The following is a 26,712-nucleotide window of genomic DNA, read 5'->3' on the forward strand; positions in this document are numbered from 1 at the left end:
ACAAATGGGCACAGTCACATTAGGGCATAGAGACATAGTCACATTCATTAAACATAGCTTCAAGTTGCAATTATGTTGTTAAAGAATTAGTTCACCCATAAATGAAATTTCTGTCATTTATTACTCACCCTCATGTCGTCCCACAACCGTAAGACCTTCGTTCATCTTCAGAACACAAATTAAGGTATTTATGATGAAATCCAAGAGTTTTTTTATCCTCCATAGAAAGCAACGAAACATTCAAAGTCCAGAGAAGTAGTAAAGACATGGTTAAAATAGTCAACGTGACTACAGTGGTTCAACCTTAATGTTATGAAGCGACGAGAATACTTTTTGTGTGCAAAAACAAAACAAAAAATAACTTTATTCAACAAATTCTTCTCTTCTGTGTTATTCTCTTACGCTGTTTACATCCAGCGCTTCCAGGGGCAGAGCTAGGGGAATCTTTTCAGGTTTGAGGTTTCTTAACAGTGCTGTCAAAATATTAATTCACTAAACATATCGCTCTATTAAAATATGTTAAACAGTTCAATACCGCTTTTCTACAGGTATCCATACACCGGCAGCACTCCGACAGTGAGTTCACGCACACCGCAGTTGTACACACACACGCCTCCTGTCACTCACTCAGCGCAGCGGCAGGCCTCGAGGCTCTCGTTCAGGTCCGTTGAAGGGTTTTTGTTATGATGTAACAACTGATATGACAATTTTAGCACATTTGTCAGCTAAACATTCATTCAGTGTCCCTTTAATGACCCTGTGCCGCCGCCACAGTTTTCATAATGAACTGAAAATTTAAAACATACATAGCCTAAAAGGTCTCTACGTTGTATTTTGCCAACAAATTAAAATCGAAACCGTGATATGGCTTTGTGCCTTTATAAAACAGCAAAAGACATCGATGAAGTATATATACAGTGTGTTTTAAAGGAGAAGTGCGCACTTTGCTCACGCGATCGGCTGGTGATCTGGTGATCAAAATAAAAGCTCAAGGATTTATCTTAGAAATTAGTACAAAAGTATTGTAATTTCCCTATACTGTTGTGTAACTAATAAAAATTGTCATTTATTTTAGAGTGCATTTGTTACAATATATAGATATTACGGTCATATGAATAATTATATAGGCCTAAAACATTATTATATTATTGTAATAATTGTTTGGCATCCTAAAACACATTGTAGACTGAGACTCTATATCATATAACTAAAAAGATGTTTGAATCCTCTTTAATGTCCAGGTACAGGTCAATGCTGTTTCTTTGGTCAATTTGCACACTGTACATGGGTCGAAGCTCTTAATTTTGAGCTTCCAAAGTGCTCCAGATTGATGCATTTAACCTTAAAATGTACAAAATTTCTTACGGGGGAGCATGCCCCCGGACACCCCTAGAGGAGGTACACCAAACATAGTTTTTACAAATTCCAGTGGGAAATAATGTACATTTTATGAACTTTACTCAAGAATACTACAACAAAGCTCCTTTCATGTCAGTAAAGCTGTTAACAGAAAATTAAAATGTCATTGGACAAAATAGATTAGAGCTAAGAACCGAATGTTTACAATGTCTGGCCCCGCCCCTCCAGGGGCCTGTACCATGATGGTAGTTGAACAAACTCAGGGTTATAGGATTAATTTGCGAGTTGACAAAACCAAAACCACTCCAATCTGGCTTTGTTGGTACCATGATGCTGTTCATCAACTTTCTCTGTCAACTCAGGCTCTATCAGTGCAAGTGAAAATTGTGAATTTATATAGTTGATAATATATAGTGATAGAGACACGTAAGGTCACATGTAGTCATATTTAAAGTTTATTTACAGTTTATTTATATTACATATCATCTGTAAATATTAATATTCATTGAAACTAAATGCTTAATAAACTAAAATCGCTTGTGTATTGGATTAATAATAATAATATATATCATATAATAATTATATAAATCATAAAGGTTCATTAGTTAATGTATTAACTAACATGAACTGAGCATGAGCAATACATTCGTTACTGTATTTACTAATTTTCGTTAACGTTAGTTAATGAAAATACAGTTGTTCATTGTTTGTTCATGTTAGTTCACAGTACATTAACTAATGTTAACAAGCTTTTAATCATGTATTATGTTGAAATTAACATTAACAAAGATGAATAAATGCTGTATAAGTGCACTTCATTATTAGTTCATGTTAACTAATGAACCTTATTGTAAAGTGTTACCATTATCATTCAATTTCATCGTTAAATATTTTTTTTTACTGTATAGTGACATTTAATTTTGGAGGACGAGAAACTGGAGGAGTGACTTCATTGCGTTGGATGTGTCAGTTCATTTAGCTCACATCTGATTGGTCCAATTTCAGTTTGAGATCTCTAAACCAGAACATAACCTGCCCCGGAGCAGGTTAGCCTTGGAGCATAAGTTACTATGGTGATGAACACCGCTAAAAGCCAAGTCACTTTCATGGTACCTAAAACCCAGGATTGGAGCAAACTAATCTGAAACTTACCTGGCTAGCCAGCTAATCCGCTTCATGGTACAGGCCCCAGATTCTACATCAGAACCCCGGCTCATTATTGGCCGGCTCCTGCGTCAACATCACACGCATCATGCTGCTCACGTGAACAGGCTTCGGCCAATACTGAGCCGGCGTTCGGACGTAAACACGGAAGCGCTGAACTGCATTCATTGTGTCAACTGCATACGATAATGACAGCGGAGAGATGAATTTGTTGAATAAATTATTTTTTTGTTTTTGTGCAAAGTATTCTTGTCTCTTCGTAACATTAAGGTTGAACCACTGTAGTCACATTGACTATTTTAACCTTGTCTTTACTACTTCTCTGGACTTTGAATGAGGTAATTTTGTTGCTTTCTATGGACGATAAAAAAAAAACCTCTTGGATTTCATCACAAATATCTTAATTTGTGTTCTGAAGACAAACAAAGGTCTTATGGGTGTGGAACGAGATGATGGTGAATACTTAATGACAAGAATTTCATTTTTGGGTGAACTAACCCTTTAAGTACTGCCATTTTTGCCTAAAATGTTTGTAAATAAGAGATGCTGTCAGAAAATTTTAAAACAGGTTTTATATTTACAGTATATTGAGGGTTTTTTTTAACCAGCACAGGCATTTTCTTGTGCGTTACCAGAGATCACTCTAGTGCTAGTGGTAAACCGATATATTGGCCTGGATGATATTTATGAAATTTTGAGAAATATACCACCAGTCAAATGTTTGGAATAATTACGTTTTTTTGTAAGTTTGAACAGTCCTTCAGAAATCATTTTAATATGTGGACTTGATTCCAATCACATTGACAGATATAGGGCCTGCTTTTCTTTCACTGTCCAGTTCAACTCCTCCTTTAAAAAGCTAATTAAAATTATATAGTTTTGCAAAAAAATTCAAAAAGGCACAATAAATGCATTTCAGTAAAAAGGAAGTAGTCTGCTACGACTTACCATTTTGTATAATCTGGACAATCTCATCTCGTACTGATCGTATTGACACTTCCTTACACTTATCAGTTTAACCTTGTAGGCTGAAGAGGAGACACCAAAAGACCAATTTATTGACCCCACAAAACTTATAAAGGACAGATATGTAAATGTGACCCAGCAAATATTTACCATAATGTCTTCCATTGCATGCAGCCCGCTCTTTCTTAAAAGACACGTTCGGTGGTTTTTGCACACAGCAGTCACCTGTCCAGAAATATTAAAGAGATAATAATAATTATATATGAAAAAGACCCATGAGTGAAATGCCAGCTGAGGCTATGTGTGGAAAAAAGATGCATCGTTAAAGGGTCAGTTCACTCAAAAATAAATAAATAAACGTCACTGGTCACAAGGGATTGTTTTAAAGCTTTTTTTTTTTTTTTTTTTAATTACTCATGCTGCTTCAGAACAACACCAGGGTGACTGCATTTTCACAGATGAATTTAAACTGTCCCTTTAATGTGCAATATGGGGGTATTGTACAGTGTAATCAACAGCAATACTGTACAACTTGTCATTGTTTGTGGTATCTTTAATGGAAAAACTAATCTGCCAATGTAACATGTTTCATGTGCACTCTAAAATATGGTCCACTGTGTTAGTGAAGGCATTTTCCATTTTTATGTTTTACATTTGTGCTACTCGTATTTTGAATTACGCATTGCTTTGTGATGTGTTTTAGGGTTGAAAATTTAACAAAAAATGCTGGTAATTTTCTGCCAGTGTGCAAAAAGAAAATGAGACGGACCCTGTGAGCAGTGGCACATATCGTCTTTGCAGAGCTGCTGGTCTTCAGGAGGAGAGTAGAACCTGCTGCAGCGCTTATCTGAAATAACAGAGATCTTAGTTAGCATTCATCACATAAAACATCTTTAAAGTGCCCAATCTTAATAGCAAAGCAAACACTTAGCCAAGACCACTAATAATGCGTCGGCGCCAATGGCCTTAGCGCATGACATACAGAGCAACTGGTCAGCGCATTCCTGGTTTGAGGTCCTTTGCCGATCCCATTCCCCTCTCTCCACCCCACGCTTTCCCGTCAAAATCTCTACTGTCCTATCTAATAAAGGCACAAAAAACAAAACTCAAGAAAGCCACTAATAATGCAAATAGTCTCAGGTTACATCTGTAACCCTTGTTCCCTGAATAAGGAACGAGACGCTGCGTCGAGCGCTTTGAGAACACCTCTGTGTGATTGCGTCATGAAGCACTTGTGAAATCGAACCAATAGGGTGACGGGACGTCAGAGCGGGTGACGTCACGGACCAGGAAACTATAAAGCACTCCTGAGAACAAAGAATGCCAGCTTCTGATTGGCTGAAGCAAGACGCTCACAGGTGTGCGGGGAGTATGGCTAGGCGACGCAGCGTCTCGTTCCCTATTCAGGGAACAAGGGTTACAGACGTAACCCGAGACGTTCCCTTTCATGGGAACATTGACGCTGCATCGCCTAGCCAAGTATATTCGTGCAAGTAGTTGTATGATACACCTACTGTCACTATGATTTATGGCCCTTCTGATGTATGACAATTGACAGGTGTGACCTTTTGCCCTTCCGTTTCCGGAGTGTGTTTATGACCAGGAAGTATGACCATCTGTTTCCGCACCGTGTTTATGAGTGTCATATGTTTTTATGTTCAGGAAGTGGAATGGTGTTGGGGGTGTTTATACAGGTGGTGGGCAATTTGACGATTGACCGTTTTGAAGTTTGACACAAGTGATAACCGCATTCCGGCTTATGTCTGTGAATGAAACAAATGAGATTAATAAATAAGAAGCGCTGTTGTTAAATGAATCATATGAAAGTGTGATGAACTACTTTTTAACTACTTTCGGTGGAGAGAACGCTGGCGCATGTTGGCTGCCCCTTCTCCGTCCGTATTTTAATTTTTAACCTCATTCGTTTGTTTTTAAACAGTAGAGATTTTATTATTTGGTGTTTTTATGCTGTTTTATTGACACTGGAGTTCTACTGTGGAGTTTCTCGTGGTTTTGGGCACAACATCGTGGGATTGCTGATCCTGCTGACTGGAACGCTGAGTCCTCTGTGATAGCTATCTATATGCTGCGGTGTGATAACAACGCGTCTGGATTCTATTTCAAGTGACTCAATTTGGATATCATGCAGATTCCTTTGCTTTGCACTGTTATCATCATCATTATTTTGACCCTGTCTGGGCTTCGTGGAGAGCGGGTCCTTCAACAGATGGATTTCATCATGATAAGGTACTCTTTTGCTGAACTTCTCTCATTGGAACATTATTTACTTCCCGACATCTGTGTTCAAAAGACCTTGAAATCATGTCGGCTTTTACGTCGGCCGAAATATTTACACAGAGGATCACAGCAGAATGTTCATACTACTGGGACTGGCATTAAAATCGTATGCTCTCGATCCAAGGACTCTGAAACACAAAAGCGTTCTCTACGTGGCGTTTGCCATGCAAACTTGTGTTATCCGCAACTGACTCATCAGAAAATGCGACTTGAAACCGCTCGATTTGCTTATTGCTTATTCATTTTTCTAAATGTTCGTTCACTGAATAATAAGACTGCTGTACTTCATGATATCATATTGAACAATGCTCTGGACTTCTTTTGTATCTGTGAGACTTGGCACCACCCTATACATATATTGAGAGGCCACGTCTAAGGTGGCGGTCTCGCTGTTATATCTGTCATGGAAATTACCATTCCCTATGTATCATCATTTGAGTGCATTGCTTTTAAAGTGAACGGTGTCTCACCTGTCCTTATTGTACTCATATATCGACCTCCAAAACCAAGTGCCTTAGTGCTGTTTGTCCAGCAATGATTGTGACTGGAGACATTAATATCCACGTGGATAACTCTAATAGTAATCTAACAGCCGATTTCATGGATGCATTAGACTGTTTTAACATGACTCAGCACGTGAAATTTCCCACTCATAATAAAGGTCACACACTTGATCTGGTGTGTTCTGTTGGGGTGGACATTGATCAGCTAGATAGTAATGACTCGTGTATCAGTGATCATAAGCTTCTCACTTTTAATTTAAATGTTCCACTTTTAAGAGGTACTCAAAAAAGGGTCATTAGTTTTAGAAATGTCAAGAATCTTAACTTTGACAGTCTCTCCTGCCTGATCTCAGAGCACTCAGCAGTTGAAACTGTTGATCACTATAATTCCATTTTGTCATCTGCTTTGGATGATTTAGCCCCTAGGAGAGAACATTTTGTTTCATTTAGTAAATCTTCTCCTTGGTACACCACTGAGTTAAGGGCTATGAAGATGAAAAGTAGGCAGCTTGAATGCCAATATAAGAAATCATGTTTAACTGTTCATAAGCTTATGTATGACCGTCATTTGAGTCAATACGCTCTCAAAGCAGCAAGAACAACGTACTATTCATCTATTATTAGTGATGGTGCTGCAAACCCTAATAAGATTTTTAAGACGATCAACAGTCTTCTTGCACCAATCAAGTCACCGATTTGTTCCTCTGTGCAGGAGTGTAACAAGTTTCTTAGTTTCTTCATGGAAAAAATGTAAAATATCTGTAAGTCTATCAAGTTTGTTACCTTGCTCTGCAGTTCCTTTGACCTTTCCACCTAGTTTTCCTGAAAGTGCATTTTCTAGTTTTAACATAGTCACCAATGATTGTATTCTGAAATTAGTGATGGCAATGACATGTACTCTCGACCCAATCCCAACATCTGTTCTAAAGGGGTGTCTCTCTTCGATTAGTCCCCTCATCTTGAACATTGTGAACACCTCCCTCACTACTGGTATAGTTCCAAAAGCCCTTAAAGTTGCAGCTATTACACCAGTCCTTAAAAAGCCTGGATGTGATAAGTCAGATCTATCTAATTACAGACCTATCTCAAACTTACCCTTTCTTGCTAAAGTTTTGGAACGTGTTGTTGTGGCACAACTCCACTCACACTCGTCTTCCAACAAGCTTTTTGAACCTTTTCAGTCTGGGTTTAGAAAGAGACACAGTACAGAGACAGCCCTGGTTCGAGTTATGAATGATCTGCTTGTCTCAGCTGACTCTGGAGCCTCCACCATCCTGGTCTTGTTAGATATTAGTGCTGCATTTGATACAGTGTGCCATTCTATCCTGATAAATAGGCTGGAGAGATGGCTTGGTATCACTGCTTAACTGGTTTAAAAATAGCAAAGCTGTATACACTTTTCACTATTGGAATATATGAATTGCAACTTTACCTAAATTATATGACAGACACGTTATAGACACCAGAGATTTAAAATTATGTGTTACTCAGTGAAACATGACAATACCCGTGACTCCATTTACAACATACGGAACCACTGATAAGACCTACGGAATGATTTAATATATCTTTTCTCCACAAGTCAATCAGGAATCGAATGATATGTAAAATAATCCTACAATGCATGTTAAAACAGGAGACAGTCAGGCGTCAAATCCTCAGGTCTTCTTTATTATAGCGTGATCAAAAGTTAAATCATCCTGGGGAGAATGTGTGAAAGATTGTCTACCAGACAGGCCAGCGTTGCGAGACCTCATGCTGTTATTTTGCGCACATTGTATGGCAACTCTATGGTGATGCATGATGTGTGTGAGCACATGGCTTCTGTCATGTTTGTTTGCCATTTGACTTGTGCACATGATTTTTGTTTGCCATGTGGCCCTTCTGTCAGTCTCTCCCTGCACCCTTGTTACCTTGATGTTAGTTCATTTGCCCACCTGTTTTACAGCCTGTTTAACAGAAATAATGTTTAAATAATTATGATTTAGTGGAAACGTATTGGTATGTGTCAGCTCACACTCACTCTTAATTAGATACATAACAAAACAAGTTATTCAAGTATTCAAGTATTTTCTAAAGTATAAGTAGTTTCTAAATAGATGCACTAAATTACATGTTCATTATCATGAAAACACCTTGGGTGCAACTTAAATGTTTGTTTACAGCTCAATTTTTATTTGAATGTTGATTATTATATCTATAATCAAACAGCAATTTAATTTTGTTGTTAAGTCAATTCCAAGATTTCCCTGTAGAGTTTACAACATTAGTGATTAATTAGAGAAATTATTTTCCTTAAGAATTTTTTTTATATGTACTCTACCTGGAATATTTCCAAAATGAATCAAATCGAATCCAGAGCTTGTGGATTGAAATCGAATCATAGATTTGTGTCAGAGTCTCAGAACTCAGCCATAACTCATAATATTATTTTAATAAAGTTTTTATGTTTCAGTCACATACAGTGCATCCGGAAAGTAATTAGAGTGCTTCACTTTTTCCTCATTTTGTTATGTTACAGCCTTATTCCAAAAGGGAATTATTTTCCTCAAAATAATACAAACAATACCCCATAATAACACCTTTCAGATTTCACTTCCAAAATATTCAGTCTGTTTAAAAATACAACCTAAAATATTTAACAGCCAATTTTCAGTCCATTTTATTTCTCTTTACAAATTCGCTTCCACAAATTCAGTGGTTCAAATTCGACAGCAAATTCAACAATGGACATCCGGGAACTGCACAGTTGCACAAGCTATGATAAGAGTTAAGGAAACAAAGCAACCGAGATGTAATTCTTTAGCATTCCTCAGATGTAATGTTATAGGCTAACTTTCATCAGCATTGGATGGGAAAAGCGTTATAATCTCATTTGCGATAGAGAAAGCAGCTTACATGTACATGAGCTAAGCTCACAACACTCTACAACAGCAGAATGTCACTTTTAATTATTTTAAACCTAATTCCTAGTGAAATTAGAATGATTTCTTAGTTTTATATATCATTTGTGATTGCATTTTCTATAGATATGATCAGACATGTACTCTACCAATGATAATAGAGTGACAGCACTTGGAACGCCCACAAGCGACTTCACAGTACAGAGACTAGCGACATGCAGCAACAAAGTCACTGGCGGTGTGAACAGGGCTTCAGACAGCAAAAAACAAAAAAACAATCTGAATTACATGTGTGCACGCACCTTTGTTGTAGTAATAGTAAACTGTGACAGTGGATGGCTGAAGATACCCAACTTTAAATTTCTGATGCAGTCTGAACGTCTGTCTGAGTACTGGACACCTGTCCAGGACATTTAGACAAAGACGAATATTCAACATTACCTTCATTGACATGATGTTAAACAAGTTTGAACTAAGGCTTGTTGTTTGGTTACCTCAAACAGGTGAATTATGAGGGATCCTCTGTCACTCAGGTTGTCCACCACTTCGAAGTGGTTGATGTATTGATCCACTGAATTCATGAGCTATAAAGGCAACAGACTCATTATCACTTATCCAAAACCAGCTATTGCTGTATTCTGTTTGTCAAACCAGCAAATCAGCAAAACAGATTCCTTTAAAAAGTCTAGATTTTGCCCATGAAAATTTGCAGAGCAACAGTAAATGTGACCGCACCTTAATTCATATTTTTTTACTTGCATCTTATTATCATTTATGATCTATCAGAAGTCTGTGGTCTCACCTGCTCCAAGTCTGAGTTGTCAGGCTCAAAGCTGGTGGGCAAGCCAATATCCAGAATCACCATTTTCGCCATTCCTTCCAGAGACCTGAGAAAAGTAAAGAGACAACGCAAAAATGTGAAATGTCTTGTCCTGCCAAGAGGGAGTGAAAAAAAATAAGATCTCACCTCACTCTGATAGTAAGCTTGTAGGTGTTTTCTACATCTGGCCGATGATTTTCTAAAATGGAACACAGACATTTGATTGGCATGTTTGATATTAATGTTTAAACCAGAGGTCTCCAAACTCAGTCCTGGAGGGCCGCTGTCCTGCAGAGTTTAGCTCCAACCCCAAATAAACACACCTGAACCAGCTAATCAAGGTCTAATTAGGCATACTAGAAACTTTCTGCAGGTGTTTTGGAGCTGGTTGGAGCTCTGCAGGACAGTGTCCCTCCAGGACTGAGTTTGGACACTCCTGGTTTAAACCATGTTAGAATTCTTAAAAGAGAGCCAAGACTGCACCAGTTTTAACGATAGAGACATCGAGCTGGAAACTGTTACACGTGCTGTTCTCATAGGCATCAGGAAGCTGGTGGTACACCGTCACTACCTGGGATGCATAAAACAGGAAAGAAATTATTGTTTATAAGTATTTTATATTTCAGTACATTATTTACAATGTTGTGGGCCGGTAGCTTGGTTACACTTGCATGTATGTACCTCCAGAATTCCCTTGCTATTCCCAGTAGCCACCACTGTCAATTCCTTGTCAAAAGGTACCTGGAGGTAAGAAATAGAAGTATTGCCTTTTAAACCTAAATTTGATAACTAATACATTAAAACTGTGATTGGCGATACCAGTTACAATACTTATTTTTCAAAAAGCCCTCTCACCATTAACATTAAAAGTGTACTTTGTTTCGAATTTGCATCTTTGTTGTGTAATTAATTTTTATGCATCTTAAATGTATTTTTCTTTTTAATTAACTGTACAGCAATTCGGAGTCATGTTCTGTTTAGTTTAGTTTCTCTTGTGTCTGCATGAGTTCTTGTTAGTTTCTATGGTTACTCATTTGTTATTCTGTTCAGCTGTTTAGTTTCCTCATTTACTCTGTGCATATACTTCCTTTTTGGTTTAGTTCTCTGACTGGTCTCATCTATGTTTAGGGGTTGTGTTGTTATTCACCTGCGGCTTATCATTAAAAATCGTTTGTGTTCCTACTCCTTCGTCGTGTGCTCTCTACAGCAACCAAGTGTAACAGGAATGACCATAATTACTATTGAAAATAATATTATAATTCATAAATATTATATTTAAAAGACAAACATCAGAATTTGAAAATAAATATACAATATAAGATGTGGACAGGCACAGGCTGGTGTAAATTCCAGCTGTTAGATCGCTACCAACTCACTTGTGTAATTGAAACTGTTACTGAATCTGTAACAACTGTAAATTCTGGTGCACTGCAGGGCACAGCCTTAGACTATGCTATTTAGATTATGCTATTTTTGTGTTTTTTCATACAATTCAGAAATTGTATATTTCTAGATGTATTTTGGACTGGTGAAATTTGACATTACATTTGACAAGCTGGTTTGGAATAATATGTAATGTGAAATGCTTCATACAGAGCTAATTTTATTCAACTGCATAATAGAATACTGTAAACCAGTGCATGTTCATCTTCGAAAATGTTTTCCTTGAAAAGACCACATTGAAAGAAAGAAAGAAAGAAAGAAAGAAATGGACAGTGAAAGTCCCCTATCAGATGCTCACCTGAGCAGTTTGAAGCTTATGAGCCACTTTTGGTAGGAAGGTCCACTGAATACTTTTGCGACCAGGCACACGGAGCTCCACCTTTAATGTACGTTTGGAAGGAAGAGGCCACTTCACTAGGTACTCAGACAGGGCCTGTAGCACTATTATAGTGGACTGGGGATAAGAGAGTGCAAATATGCTTAAATAAAATAAAAATCTAATTAAATAAAATCTATCTTTACTCAGAAAACTTAGCACAGATGTGTTAACAGTCTTTTTAAATGAGGTACAGAGAGAGTTAATGGCTGCATCCAAAATTGCATACACCCCTACTAAATAGTAAGTGAAGAACAGAAAGTAACAAAACAACACTCAGGAGATGTCCGAATTCACAGTACTTCAGCAGTAGGCAAAAAGTATCTGGATGACCTACTTCTCCCGGTGACATTCTGAAGTGTGCATACAATGGACCCTTTACTATCCCACAAGAGGATTTGTGAATGACAGTGAAGTGAAACATCTGATGCTGGTAGATCACATGATAAGGACAACATGGTGAATGACAACATGGCTATATGTGCAGATTTCATTCATACTATACACATTCATACTTTATAGAACATACTTTTTAGTGGTCATGAAGTAATTACTTATGCAAAGAAAGTACCCACTCAAGAGAATGTGATGTTGGACACAGCTAATGAATCAAAAAGAATCAAATTACTGGAAATGCTTATTCTCCTAAATATGCTATTCCTCTGCAGAATCCTAGGCCTACCCTTTCCTCAACGATTGTGCAAAAACAGCACATTATCACGATATCTTGTTAGATATACGGATTATAAACAAGACCCTAAAATAATGCATTAATTGGAATTGATTAAAATGTTTCAAGCATTCAAAAAACTTCTGTGGGTTGATTATGGGTAATATAAAATCATATAAATTATAATTGTATAATATACAATGTATCACTATATTATCAACGTAATATAAATACTTCATTGAATACTATCGAGTCAAAGGGATATATTAAAGTATAAAGCATATAATGTAAGAGGTGAAGTCAGCTTGATTCGTAGCAATCCAAGCAGATGAGACTACTGACGTTTCCACACAGACTCAGTTGGTGCTTGTGTTCAGATACATTGACAGGGACCATGCTGTGCAAGAACGTTTCTTTGAGTTCATCCCTATCTTGAATGCAACAGCCGACTCGATTGCCAGTTTGATTTTGGAGAGACTGAACAGTCTTTTCACTGATGATCACAAAGGTAAACTCATCGCGCAAGCATACGACAGGGCCAGTGTGATGAGGGGAGAGCGGGCTGGTGTGCAGCAAAAGGTGCGTGAACATTATGAAAATGCCCAGAATTCAAGGGCCAGGTTTTACTGAAGTACAACCTCCAGGATATTTTTTCTGAGACTGTGGCTCTGTTGAACATTCTCATAACCACTCCCATGACACCTGCTGAAGCTGAGAAGCGTTTCTCAACGTTAAAGAGAATCAAGATATTCCTGCGAAATGTAATGGGACAGGAACGTCTGAATGCACTGGCCATGCTTTCCGTGGAGAGGGAACTAGTCAGGAACATGCCTGCTTTCAATGAGAGAGTAATTGATCACTTTGCTGCTTTGAAAGAGAGATGAGCAAAATTTCAATACAAGTGAACAGTGTAATATAAGTGAGTAATGTGATGTAAGCAGTGTAATATACAGGTGCTGGTCATATAATTAGAATATCGTAAAAAAATTCATTTTTTTATTGTAAATTATTTAAAAAAATGAAACTTTCATATATTCTAGATTCCCTACATGTAAAGTAAAACATTTCAAAAGGTTTTTTTTTAAAAATTGTTGATTAGAGCGTACAGTTAATGAAAGTCCAAAATCCAGTATCTCAAAATATTAGAATATTTACATTTGAGTTTCATTAAATGACCATCCCTACAGTATAAATTCCGGTTATCTTTTGTTCTTTGAAACCACACTAATGGGGAAGACTGCTGACTTGGCAATGGTCCAGGAGACAATCATTGACACCCTCCACAAAGAGAGTAAGTCACAGAAGGTCATTACTGAATGGGGTGGCTGTTTACAGAGTGATGTATCAAAGCATATTAAATGCAAAGTTGACTGGAAGGAAGAAATTGGGTAGGCAAAGGTGCACAAGCAACAGGGATGACCGCAAGCTTGAGAATATTGTCAAGTAAAGCCGATTCAAACACTTGGGAGAGCTTCACAATGAGTAGAATGAAGCCGGAGTCAGCGCATCAAGAGTCACCACACTCAGACATCTTCAGGAAAAGGACTACCAAGCCACTTCTGAACCAGAGACAATGTCAGAAGCATCTTACCTGAGCTATGGAGAAAAAGAACTGGACAGTGAACAGTGGTCGAAAGTCCTCTTTTCAGATAAAAGTAAATTTTGCATTTCATGTTGAAATCATGGTCCCAGAGTCTGAAGGAAGACTGGAGAGGCACAGAATCCAAGCTGCTTGAAGTCTAGTGTGAAGTTTCTGAAGTCAATAATGATTTGGGGGGGCCGTGACGTCTGCTGGTGTTGGTCCATTGTGTTTTATCAAGTGCAAAGTCAATGCAGCCATCTTCCAGGAGATTTTGGAGCACTTTATGCTTCCATCTGCTGACAAGCTTTATGGAGATGCTGATTTCCTTTTCCAGCAGGACTTTAGCACCTGCCCACAGTGCAAAAACCACTTCCAAGTGGTTTGCTGACCATTTTATTACTGTGCTTTATTGGCCAGCCAATATGCCTGACCTGAATCTATGGGATATTTTCAAGAGAAAGATGAGAAACAGTCGATCCAACAATATACAGATGATCTGAAGGCTCAATAGTGCCCCAGCGGTGCCACAGGCTGATCACTTCCATGCCACACTTCACTGATGCAGTAATTTGTGCTAGGAGCAAGTCATTTGCTGTAATATGTCCTGCCAATCAAGTATTGAGTGCACGAAAGAACATACTTTAAAATACTTGAACTTTTCTGTTTTGCAAATCCATTTTTTGATTGATCTTAGGAAATATTCTAATATTTTGAAATACTGGATTTTGGACTTTCATGAGCTATACGCTCTAATCAAAATTTAAAAAAAAAAAAACTTTTGAAATGTTTTACTTTACATGTAGGGAATCTAGAATATATGAAAGTTTCATTTTTAAAAATAATTTATAATAAAAAAATGAACTTTTTGATGATATTCTAATTATATGACCAGCACCTGTAGGTGAGTAACAGAAGTGAGTAATGTGCTGTGCTTGAAGTGGAAAAAAATAAGTGCTGGTACTCACCAAAGGGGGTGGGGCTTTATTGGGGAGGCGGGGTTATGGGGGATTGGAATTTTACACATGGGGAAAATAAATATAGTCAATAATTCAAGAAGGTCCATATTTTAAATCTCTTTTTATCATGTACTCAGCCTTAAAAGTAACAGTTCTTGTAATTGTTTAATTAATTACCATTTGTTACAGTAAGGATATATTTGCAAGTAAGACCATTGATGGCTCCTCATTACCATTTTTTTATCTATAGCATTTATGAAAAATAGCTACACAGATAAAAACTATAGCTACAACATGCCACAGTTGTAATATAAATCTTTAGTAAAAAAAATATATTCCCTCATCATTATCTATTTTAATTTCTACAACTAGTCAAAATTTGGCACAGTACAATAGAACGGGATAAATTCTAGTAAATGTGATCATCGTTAGTTTAAAAAGTTTGCAGGATGATGTTTTCTCATCTTTTCATCAGTCATTTTAGTGGCTGTTTTAGATCATGTTCGACTTTCTCCGCAGCGTTTTACGATATTCTCAATAGAATCCAAATGGGTCGCACATTTTATCATCAGAGTCGCATAGGAACTGCTTGTGGAAATCTTAACACTTTTGCAGCACGCTGGTGAATGCGCCAATGGTGATTTGCGCGCCACTCATGCAAAATTAAGTCACAGTCATATTGTGCAGACAATTGATCCGTTCAGTTTGTACAGGTTATAAAAGCTCTGAATGCGCAATGTATAAAATTAATTAATAGTCTGATTCTATGTTTCTGTGCGGGTGCTCAGAGTACTGGCAACATGTGAGAAGTGCCACTGGTAATGTGAAGTAAGCAGTGTATTTCAAGAAAACAGTGTAATATAATTGAGTAATGTGATGTAAGTGAGCAGTGTAATATATAGCTTTGGCTCCATACCAGGGTGATGAATCCTAAATCATAATCACACTGTGTTTGTTCATTGTCCAGAGGAGAACTGAGCGACTGAGACTGGTTTCTCCCAGGTTTTATTTTCCCATTCTGTCACTGTTGGTTGGAGTTTAGTTTCCTTGCCGTTGTCGCCTCTGGCTTGCTTAGTTGGGGACACTTGATATTCAACAATAAAATTAATCTGACTGTACTGACACTGTTGTATGAGAACTGAAATGAACATTGATTTTTATTTTTGCAGAACTGCTTTATAGATATCAACACTGAACTGACTTCAGCTGAACAACAGCCGAAATGCATAATTTTCCTTTTACCACTGTACAGCTGCTTTGAAACAATCTGTATTGTTAAAAGAGCTATATAAATAAAGATAACTTGACATCGTTCTGAATATGATCCAGATGTAATCTTTGATAAAAACGTAATTTTCTCAGATATATTCTTCAAAATGCTGCTGTTTTATGACACCCATCCACATTCAAGTGTTGATTAAATAAAAAAAGGAATGCATGAAGCTAGAATACAGTCATGTGAAAAAGAAAGGACACCCTTTAGAATTTTATGGCTTTTCCATTTTGGCCTAGATTTTGTTAAATAAATAATGACACGGTGCAGTATGTCATGTGTTGTTCATCTGAGGTTGTATTTACCTTATTTTAAGACCTGCCAAGGACCAGATTATTTTTTAAATATGTCTCGATACATAAAACCATAGAATTCAATAGGGTGTCCTTCTTTTTCACTTGACTGTAAAACATTTTTTTTTTTTGTTATTATTGTTGTTCAAAAGCAGAGGCTCTGGTTTTTACTTTGATATATTCTTTATGCAGATATTTATAAAACAAAATATTCTGGGGGCCATTTTGGTGGCAATCATCAAAAACACTGGCGGTGGCTGGCAGCTTTTTTAAAAACGCTGGCAGGGAAAGAGTTAAGGCTTTTGCACACTGAGTCCGAAATTTTTGTATCCGTTTTTCGTATTCGTGATCCTAAAAATTCGTCACGCACAGAGACCCTGCACAGAGCCCGATGCGTATTAATGAATCCGTTGCGAAAAAATTCACAAAATAATACAAAATGGAGTCTTCAAGCAGTGAGAATGATTTAGTTGTCCTCTCTCTTCTTAAAAAGAGAAAAATAAAGAGGAAATATTGGGTCCATCCAATCCCAAGATTGCAGAGAGAGAAAGGAGAGTTCACCTCTTCAAGGAGCTGCGTGATTATCCGAGTGTTTCAAAGTTTACTTCAGGATGTCAGTGGCTCAGTTTGATGCTTTGCTACTGGCACAATCTGCCTTTATATTCTGCAAACGTGATTGACATAACATAAGGTCGTATTTATTTTTTACGTGCGAAACTTTCGGATGCGAATTTCGGACTCACTGTGCAAAGGCCTTTAATCATCGGAAACAAGCTCTAAAAGATGGCAACAGACTCCGACGGGAAACTGATCTGAAAAAGCCTGACGAGGTGTGTGTTGCCATCTGTCAGTGTGGTGTGGATATGACTGGATGTTGATTTTTACTCTGAGATGGTGAATGGGAACATGGTTTGCAACGTTAGCAACACATTATTAGCTGTTTGATAATATAGTCATGCCAAAGACTACTCATTTGTGTGTAATCATAATCGTTACGTGTCTGACGTTGTGGAGAGCGATACATAACACATTACCATTCTGATACTTGGCTGAATTAAATCTTTCCTCTTGCCATTGTGTGGCGTTTACCACAATTACCTGAGTGGATTAGGTCACAGTCTATAGATATACAGGCACTCCAAGCTGCTGTGAATTAATGGAGGCAGGTTAAATGAAGCAAGGGTGTAGAGTTACATTCAAGCTATTTAAAGGTTTGAAGAAATTATATTCACAGAAAAAAACATTTCAGTGAGTCATTTTTAATTATAAAAAATGATTTGACTAGAAGGGGACTTTAACATTACAACTTCTATTCCTTGTTTACTTTTCTTTTCTTACCTGAGTAGAGCCGTAGCCTCCTCCAATACCACGTTGCTCATTTAACCATTGAAATGGAGCCATCGCCTCATTCACGTGACCTCCTTTGATCAGCGCTAACAACGCGTAGCCGGTAGCTTCCAGTGTAAAGTAGTGATTGTCAGAGTCAGGCCAATGGGTACGATCTGTTGACAGAAGAAGACAGATAAAAGACAAGAGGAGAGAGAGACTGGCCTTATGAAACAGTACCTGATGGAAAGGTAGCTGTTGGCTAAATGTAAATGATAAAGGGTTGTTTGTGTACCCCGTGAGGCTAAGTTTAGCAACATGCTCTTCGTGCAGCTGTGGTTAGATAATGCTAAAGCGTAGCAGACTATAGCCGCTGAGTACGGCCTCTTCAGGTGGGGGAAGCGCTTTTGGAGATACATCGCTGCTTTTCTGGAACTGCTCTGTATTGATCAACAATAAAAAATATAATTAGAATCATGTAGACCATAAGCAGGACAAGGATAAGTTGTTTAAAACAGTGTTATCATAATTTTAAAATGGTTTGTTACCCTATAGCGAAGAAAGGGAAGAAAGGGTGTGTGTGTTAATTTTACGCTGTGTATGCACTTGAGTGAATATGTGTTAATGACCTACTTGTGTGTGTGTGTGTATTTGTTTGTAAAGGAAAAAGACCCAGGTTACCTTTATGTTGGTCGGTGACTCTTGGCAGGACACAGAATTTGGTGTCTCTGCCAGAGCAATGAGCACGAATGCCGTCAGAGTCTCTCTGGATTCAGAGCCCTGCAGGCCTCCCTGCATCACAACACAGTGGATTCATATCAGATACATGCGTTTCAAAATATAGTAGGCCACATATAGAAGGCCTCAAGGCACATTGCAGTTTACAATCACGCGTTTCAAACTCATCTCCTGCTGTGACCACCTGTTTTTGAGACCCTCACCTCTTATTTCATCACACTTCATTCCTACATTACTTTCACTTTCAGCTACAAAGCTTAAAACAGCAATACAATACACACAAATTTTAACCCTTATAGCTTTTGATAATAGCGTGTAATATATAAAATAATACGTTAAGTTAACATCACAATGTGCCAGGAAATATGGAAATTAATTTGCTCATATCCAAAGCAGTTTCCCATGTAGAAGGTGTGCCGCATGCCAGAACTTGATAAAACGTAATCAATTTATATGTCCAATGATAAACAAATGCTTCGAAATTAAATCTTGTATCACCTATACTACTCGGATTGTGATCTATATGTCAAAAGTGTCCTTGCCAAAAGATTGAAATTAAGGCTTAATGAACATAAATCAAGCATTAGATGTCAAGATATAACTTCTCCAGACATTCGCTAGACACAACGAGCTGGAACATAATATCAAACAAATGGAATGCATAGGGATAAAGGAAGTCTCAGGATCAAGAGGAGGTGATATAGAATTATTGAAACAAGAAGCATTTATAAATCTAAATCACTGGCTCCTAATGGTATGAATGAGGTATTGTTTTCTATAATGAGATGTAGAGAATTATATTACATGATTATTACAAATGTCACAAAAATAAATTAAATATGCTAAGTGTGAAGACCAATGTTTGATTAATGATGATGTATCTCTAATGACATTACTGTGTATTTTACTGGATTGATGTGTAAGTGTTTTTTTGGTCTAACTGGTTAATTAATGATTTTTCTTGATTGTGTGATCATCTGTTATCTTGGAGTGGGATTGTGTTTTGTGTCTTGTACTTCTTGTTCTGCATGTTGACTCTAACAAGGAGGCTAAAGACCGCAGTCTCTAGAGATCAGGGGAGCGAGGTTTTTCACGCACAGCTCATTCTGTTACACATGATAGTGGATGCATTAACTAAGATCATATTGTGTGAGGATAATTGCTATTTAACAAAATCAAGTGAGTGATTTTTAACATGTGTCCGATTTGATGAGGTAGATAATTAATTGTTTAAATAGTGGGTGTAAGTATTAGAGCATTCAACACACTGAGGATTATTCCCATATGAATAATGTGAAATAATATGAAATAAAGTGACTAAAAGGATTTTGAGTGCAGATCACAGCTGTATTCTCATCTACAAAGCACTAATGATTTGAAGCAAGAACCTTGTAGAGTGTATAAAGAGTTTTTAAAAACATTTCAGTAATTTTTTGTCATACAGCATATCCACCCTTTTTGCATTCATGATAAATGTTCACTCCAGCATTCTACTAGAGCTCCAAAACCGTATATATAAATATGAAAGTTACTGTGGATTTTAGCGTACAACAATCAAATCTGTTCATATGCACGCTTTATAAATGAGGCCCATATTCTTGATAAAGTATTTGGAGTTCAGTTATATTTAACGAGTATAAATCCTCAATGAAATGATGTTCACTCAGTTGGTCACTGAAAATAAAACCTGACATTGTGTCCTAACCAAGATTTTAGCAACAAGCAATTTGTCTAAACAGAACATTAAAATGGGGAATGATGCAGCACAACTGAATAATCCAATCAGAACAGTTTTCCCTGTTTGCACACTAGTCTCACCTTATATTTGATGGTGTAGACCTCATTGTCCTCCTGAAAGGATCCATCTGGACGCTGTTTGTAGAGCAGGTATCGCAGTGGGCCGCACAGATGCCTCTCACTGACACTGATGAAAGAGTGTGCCATGGAGAACACCTTCAGCACGAATGCAGTGATCCTGACACGGACAGACATGAACACACGTCAGCTCTGCTACAAAGGTTTAGTATCTTCCTATAGTTTAAGTGTTGTGCTGGCATGAATACCACGTGCTGCTGCCTTTTTCTTTGTAGGGAGGGTACGAGTCATCCTCCTTTCGATAATTAAGCTGATTTTCATAACCTATCAATACACAAATATATAATTATCTAAAACATGTGAAAGGATGATGTTCAGATCCCTGCTCGTGTCTCGTCGCACCTTTTTGTATGTATTTGATGGCCTCGTCTCTGCGGTTTAGTCCCACAGCGCCCCAGTTTGCACTGCGGTCTAGGTAATGGACTGCAATGAGGGGCAGCGCCATTTTGGCCAGGTTCTGCTCCACACACCCACCAGGCATACGGATCAGATCCGCCAGTGAGTCCTCCTTCATCGAGTTATCAATGCTGTCTGCCAGCAAATCACCTGTGGAGACACACGCATAGCCAATGTCTACAAAGCCATACTTTATAATCAAAAACAATATCTATATGTGAGTTGTTAATATGCCAAAAATGTTTAATTAGCAACAAAGAGGTTTAATTAGCAACAAAAACACCTCTAAATAGTCAAAGTAATCTTCAATATTACCTGATGTAAATTAAAAAATAAATACAAACCTCTGACATTGATGAATGCCTCAGGCTTTGAATTTGGTACCACTGAGTTTAACTCAGTTTTCTTCACTTTTATCACCTGAATCCCTGATAATAAACACAAATTAATATTCTAAGGGACAAAAGTGCACCAGAAACATCACAGAAATAACCATTCATTACAGAAAAAAAGTAAAGAAATATTTGAATCCCCTGACAAAATACATGCACAAAATGTGTTCACAAATGCAGCATTACTTCTAAACCTAAGAAATACATCTATATATTGTTCTGTTAAAAAAAAGGGGGAAAAAAATTGAAGATCACCCTTGTTTCTTTTCTCAGAGGGGTCCAACACAAAGCTCCTTGACTTAATTCTCTGGATGCCCTCTACCTAAAACATCAGATCCAGCACACACACACACACACACACAAATGTACTTGTGAAACATATTTTGAGATCACTGAACACACAACATGTGCCATGTAATAGATCACAAAATGATTCCATAAATATGTGTGAGATGTTTTAGGAGCTCACTACAACACGTAGATTCTTCCTCACTGCATCCGGCTCAATAAAAGAGCGCGCAATGACCGTGACCTGTAGGGGGAGCTCTCCTGTCTTAAGGGGGATGATGGTGTATGTGATGAGCTTGGAGGAGCTGGCCGGCACAGAGACCTGCTGTCTGTGGGGTCTTCTAAATGCCACACTACACATGCCCTCTGTCTTACTCAGGATCACCATTACCTGCAAACAGACACATCGTTCAGGCCATGTTCATGGATCATTTGCTCACGTATGGCATCCTTGGATGCTTCTCAATCCAATACTCAAATATTTCCAAGTATTTCCTCCAACTTCTTCCACCTGGTGACGTCCAAAAGCAGTCTTGAAATATGTGAGCAGGAGTTGTGCTGAAACACTGAATTTCAGTTTATCCTGTTACGGGTGATTCTAACTCGTTTTACGTAAAAATGGGTTTCCATTGAGATCCAACTGTTACTCCTGGTTAGAGGCTTTCATTAATTATTCCATTTATACATAGACTTGCTTCAATTAAGTTTAATGTTACAACCCAAAATTATTATCATTAGTAGAAACTAGGGTTGTAACAGTATGAGATTTTCCCAGCACGACAAGCGTCTGAGAAAATATCACGGTTTCACGATATACATTATTAAACAACCAATTACTTTCTATAATTTCAAAATTTTCTATATATCATAATCATTTGTTAACAAACATGTTGTCACGCACTGGGTTCCAATGATGAGGTGAGGATCTGCAGCAGTTTAGCTTAAAGGAACACGCCACTATTTTTGAAAATAGGCTAATTTTCCAACTCCCCTAGTTTTAAACTGTTGAATTTTACCGTTTTCGAATCCATTCAGCCGATTTCCATGGTACGGCAGCAAAGTTCCTTGATTATTACGCCGGAATGAGAGTATAGTTCCTAGCCGTATTGGCCTAGAAAATCGCAACTTTTCATTTTCCGTCGGTCTTAGTACACGATGTAACTACAGAAGAGTCAAGTTTTAAATAGGAAAAATATCGAAACTCTCTGGTCATTTTTGAGCGAGATGCTAACGGTCTAATCAGATTCAATGAACTATGCTAAGCTATGCTAAAAGTGGTACCGCCAGACCCGGAGATCGGCTGAATGGATTCGAAAACGGTAAAACTCAACTGTTTAACTCTAGGGGAGTTGGAAAATGAGCCTATTTTCAAAAATAGTGGCGTTTTCCTTTAATAAACTAAATGAATTAATAGGTAATGAACTCAATAGCGATGTCAGCTAGACAGGAGCTACTAAACACAAGCTTAAATACACAGGCAAACAGGGGAGCTAACAAGATCATAGACGAGACACACCTGAACAGAATACTCAAAACAATATGTAACCATAAAAACAAACTGACAGGGGACAGAGATAAGAGGTTAAACTAGGAAACAGACATGAACAAAACTCAAAACGCGACACATTATTCATTACTTCAATCAGCACATTGTTTCTGTCTTAAACCAATACATCGTTTAACTTAATATTGTTAGCTATCTGTGATTTGTATATGTACATTTCTGAAATACATAACTTGGACTAAGTCCCCTCTGATAACAGATCACGCTAATGTTGATACGCATTTTCTGTAAAGCTGCTTTGAAACGATGCGTATTGTGAAAAATGCTATATAAATAAATGTGAATTGGGTTGAATTGAATTATTACCATAATTTAAAAGGACCAGTAAATGAATGAATGAAAGTTTTATTTTTGGGGTTGAACAAATACTTGAAACTTGAAACCATTTGTTTGTTTTATTCAAATAATCAGAAACATATCTAATTGGTTAAATGCAATTATTGTAATTAAGATAAATGCTATGAAATTCACAAAACTGTAACAATTTAATTACTGTTTTAAAAGGTAATCAAATTAAAATTTAACAACTTTTATCTTTTTATTTATTTATTTTTTGGGGAAAAGTGCTGCACAATTATATACAAAATTTGTATTCCTTAAATTATGTTTAAATAAATTGTATTATTATTAATTATTATTATTATTATTTTGAGAAGTACATTCTATTGTACAAAAGTAGGCCTAATTGTTACATCCCATATTGTTTTCTCCCTCTCTTTCACTATCTCACCTTACAGGTCCTGTGATTGGGGGGTCTCTTCCCACAGAGGAGTCCCCCAAAGAAGCATGATAGGCGGAAATAGCCACTACATAGACCTTCAAGGTAGAAGGAGATAGACCTTTCAAAAATTTTTCTTGGAGAAATTGCAGCACTAGACTGACAGAAGAATGGACAGTGTCCAACTGACGTTGTCTACACCAGGTAGAAAACAACTTCCATTTATATGCATATAGCTTTCTTGTGGAGGGAGCGCTAGAGTTGAGTATGGCCTCCACAACCTCGGTAGGGAAACCAGATTCTCTGAGCCTAGCCCCCTCAGAGGCCAGGCCCACAGTTTCCACAACTCCGGGCGGGGGTGAAGTATCATGCTGCCCGCTTGAGACAGGAGGTCCTGTCTGATGGGAATATCCATAGGAGAGCCGTCGAGAAAAGACACCAGGTCTGTGAACCAAACTCGGGTTGGCCAGAACGGGGCTATCAATATGAGATGAACCCTGTCCCGGCGAACCCTCTCCTCTTGACCGAAGTTTTTCCAAATGAGCTCCACCACCTCTGGGTGGGCCTCGGCCCCTGCCTCGATAGGATGTCTGCCCCCACATTTTGATGCCCCGTGATGTAAGTTGCTCTTAGGGAGGTCTGGGAGGAAGTATTTGAGAGCTCGAAATACCGCCATCATTTCCAGCCGATTTATGTGCCAGGAAAGTAGATGTTCCTCCCACAGACCCTGAGCCGAGCGACCACTCATGATCGCCCCCCAGTCTGTGAGAGAACCATCCGTTGTTAGCATTACGCGACGACAATGAGCCCCCAACACAGGCCCTTGGGACAGGAACCAAGGCTTCTTCCACACGACTAAGGCATGAAGGCATCACCGCGTGACCTTGATCATGCGAAAAGGACTTCCCCTCGGAGAAAACCCCTTGGTCCTGAGCCACCACTGTAAGGGTCTCATGTGCAGCAGGCCAAAAGGTATCACGTTGGACGCAGCTGCCATCAGACCCAACAGTCTCTGAAACCGTTTTACAGTGAGTGACTGGCCTAATTTCACCCCATTCACAGCTGAGAGAATGGAATTCACACCAGCAGGAGACAGACGTGCCTGCATCGTAGTGGAATCCCAGACTACCCCTAGATAGTTGGTAGTTTGAGCGGGAAGAAGCACATTCTTCTTGGCATTGAGTCTCAGCCATAACCTTCTCTGAAGGTACGGGAAGAAAGAGCTAGGCCGAAAGGAAGAACCCTGTACTTCCTGTGCTGAGGATGGATGGATACGTGAAAGTATATATATGTATATATTGTCCGCCTCCTGCATTCAGTCTACGAGCCCCTTCAGATGGTCCTTTCCACCTAAGTGGGCGATCTAAAGCTAGAACAAGGTGAACAGTCGTGGAAACTTGCCTTCAGGTTTTCGTCCATGTAGTTGTGGACCACAGCTTTGATTTGCACACGTTCATTTCTGGACACTGAGTGAGGCAAGCGCAGGTCTACGAAGAACGGCTTCCATGCACTCACGTTATACGGTTCAGCTACACAGAAACCTGCCAGACATCATGTGGTTCAGTTATGTATGCAAAAACCAGAGATAATCTAATAATGCTGTTGCTGCCAAGACAAACAACAGACAAGCAAGAACAGGGCTGTATACCTGCTTCAGGTGAGGCACTGATGGCTAGAATCCCCCACTGAGTGATACTGTCAGGAAGAACGGTTTCCACTGGAAATACAGCCAGCCTGCAATGAATGTATGAAGAGTCACTCCCAACAAGGACTATTACAAAAGGACCTCTACCCTAGGTGTGTTTACATGCATTCATTTTTGTCAATCTGAATGAATACAATCTCATTGCAGATTCTGAATTTCTGTTTATATGAACCCTAAATTTTGCAATCCAATTCAAAACTTAAGTACATGTGAAGTGCATTTGGGTGCATGTAAAGATACCCAGCAAACATTGGTCTGAAGGCATTCGCGGTCGGACAGCATAAATCTGTAAAAATTTGTAACAGAACATTTCCTAAAAATGCATTCAGATATGTTCGTACATGTCTACAATCCTCTGGGGTTGCATGTATAATTGTTACTTTGACTTTTAGCTACATGTAGTTCAATATATAATGCTTAATTAATTAATTACTAAGATAACGTCTAAGACGTCCGTTCAAATTTCATTTTTGAACTATTTCTCAACCATGATGGGACGTGTCAGAAGGATGTCTTTTCAACAGTCATTAAATGTCCAAATGTTTGCTGGGTAGCTACTAAGTCAACGGTCAAACTCTTACCCATCTAACTGGGCTACACTGGGCAGTCTGATGTCAGTCCACAGCCACGACTCAAAGAACTTGGTGCGCACCTCAGCTAAATCATTTTCTTCCTCCTCCATGTCTGGTCCTTCAGTTTCGTCCCAAACAACCATAAGCTCTGCAGGACCTGAGGACCCCCTATGCCATGCGGCCCCCATAAGCCCTTCGGCCTCCTTGGGCCCTGGGGCCATTGGGACCTGAGGCTCCCTTAAGACCTGCTCTCCCTTTGGGCCCTGATGAGAGCAACTATTTATTTTTTCTATCTGAAGCCCGGTCACGTCATCAAGCTCCTCCCCTCTGTACTCCACACAGCAACGGCGGAAAGCTAACACGCAGCACCGGTCCTCGGTGATGGAGAGAGAGCGATGCAAGCATGAATAGTTCATGGGAATCTCCCTCATGCCATCCACACAACACCTCCGCAGGGACTCGTCAGAATAGACCTTCTCTGGGAAAGAAGAACACACTGGTAAATGTTTGTCAGTTTATAAAAACTTTAGCA

General features: G+C 38.4%; 2 protein-coding genes across 10 annotated transcripts in view; one reads left to right on the top strand and one right to left on the bottom strand.

Annotated features, from left to right (window-relative positions):
* Positions 1-26,712, top strand: part of LOC127508098 (uncharacterized) — a 320,544-nt gene that overhangs the window by 89,828 nt on the left and 204,004 nt on the right. The gene's annotated exons all lie outside the window — the stretch shown is intronic.
* Positions 3,495-26,712, bottom strand: part of LOC127508108 (complement C3) — a 55,336-nt gene continuing 32,118 nt past the window's right edge. For 2 of the 4 annotated variants that reach the window (XM_051885752.1, XM_051885754.1), the window contains 3 exons: positions 26,190-26,658; positions 25,552-25,637; positions 25,239-25,444 (listed from right to left, as the gene is read on the bottom strand). In XM_051885752.1, coding sequence (XP_051741712.1) covers positions 25,254-25,444; positions 25,552-25,637; positions 26,190-26,658 — 746 coding nt within the window. In that variant the 3' untranslated portion in view covers positions 25,239-25,253. Of the gene's footprint in view, positions 3,552-3,639; positions 3,715-4,258; positions 4,337-9,495; positions 9,594-9,687; positions 9,778-9,995; positions 10,081-10,160; positions 10,213-10,496; positions 10,585-10,694; positions 10,755-11,754; positions 11,911-17,944; positions 18,109-18,227; positions 18,373-18,613; positions 18,725-20,488; positions 20,646-20,733; positions 20,810-20,887; positions 21,092-21,285; positions 21,370-21,588; positions 21,656-21,802; positions 22,013-25,238; positions 25,445-25,551; positions 25,638-26,189; positions 26,659-26,712 lie in introns of those variants that run through there. The other 2 variants (XM_051885757.1, XM_051885753.1) reach the window with 2 other exon arrangements.

This window comes from Ctenopharyngodon idella, chromosome 3 (genome assembly GCF_019924925.1).
Source record: "Ctenopharyngodon idella isolate HZGC_01 chromosome 3, HZGC01, whole genome shotgun sequence".
NCBI classification, from domain to species: domain Eukaryota; kingdom Metazoa; phylum Chordata; class Actinopteri; order Cypriniformes; family Xenocyprididae; genus Ctenopharyngodon; species Ctenopharyngodon idella.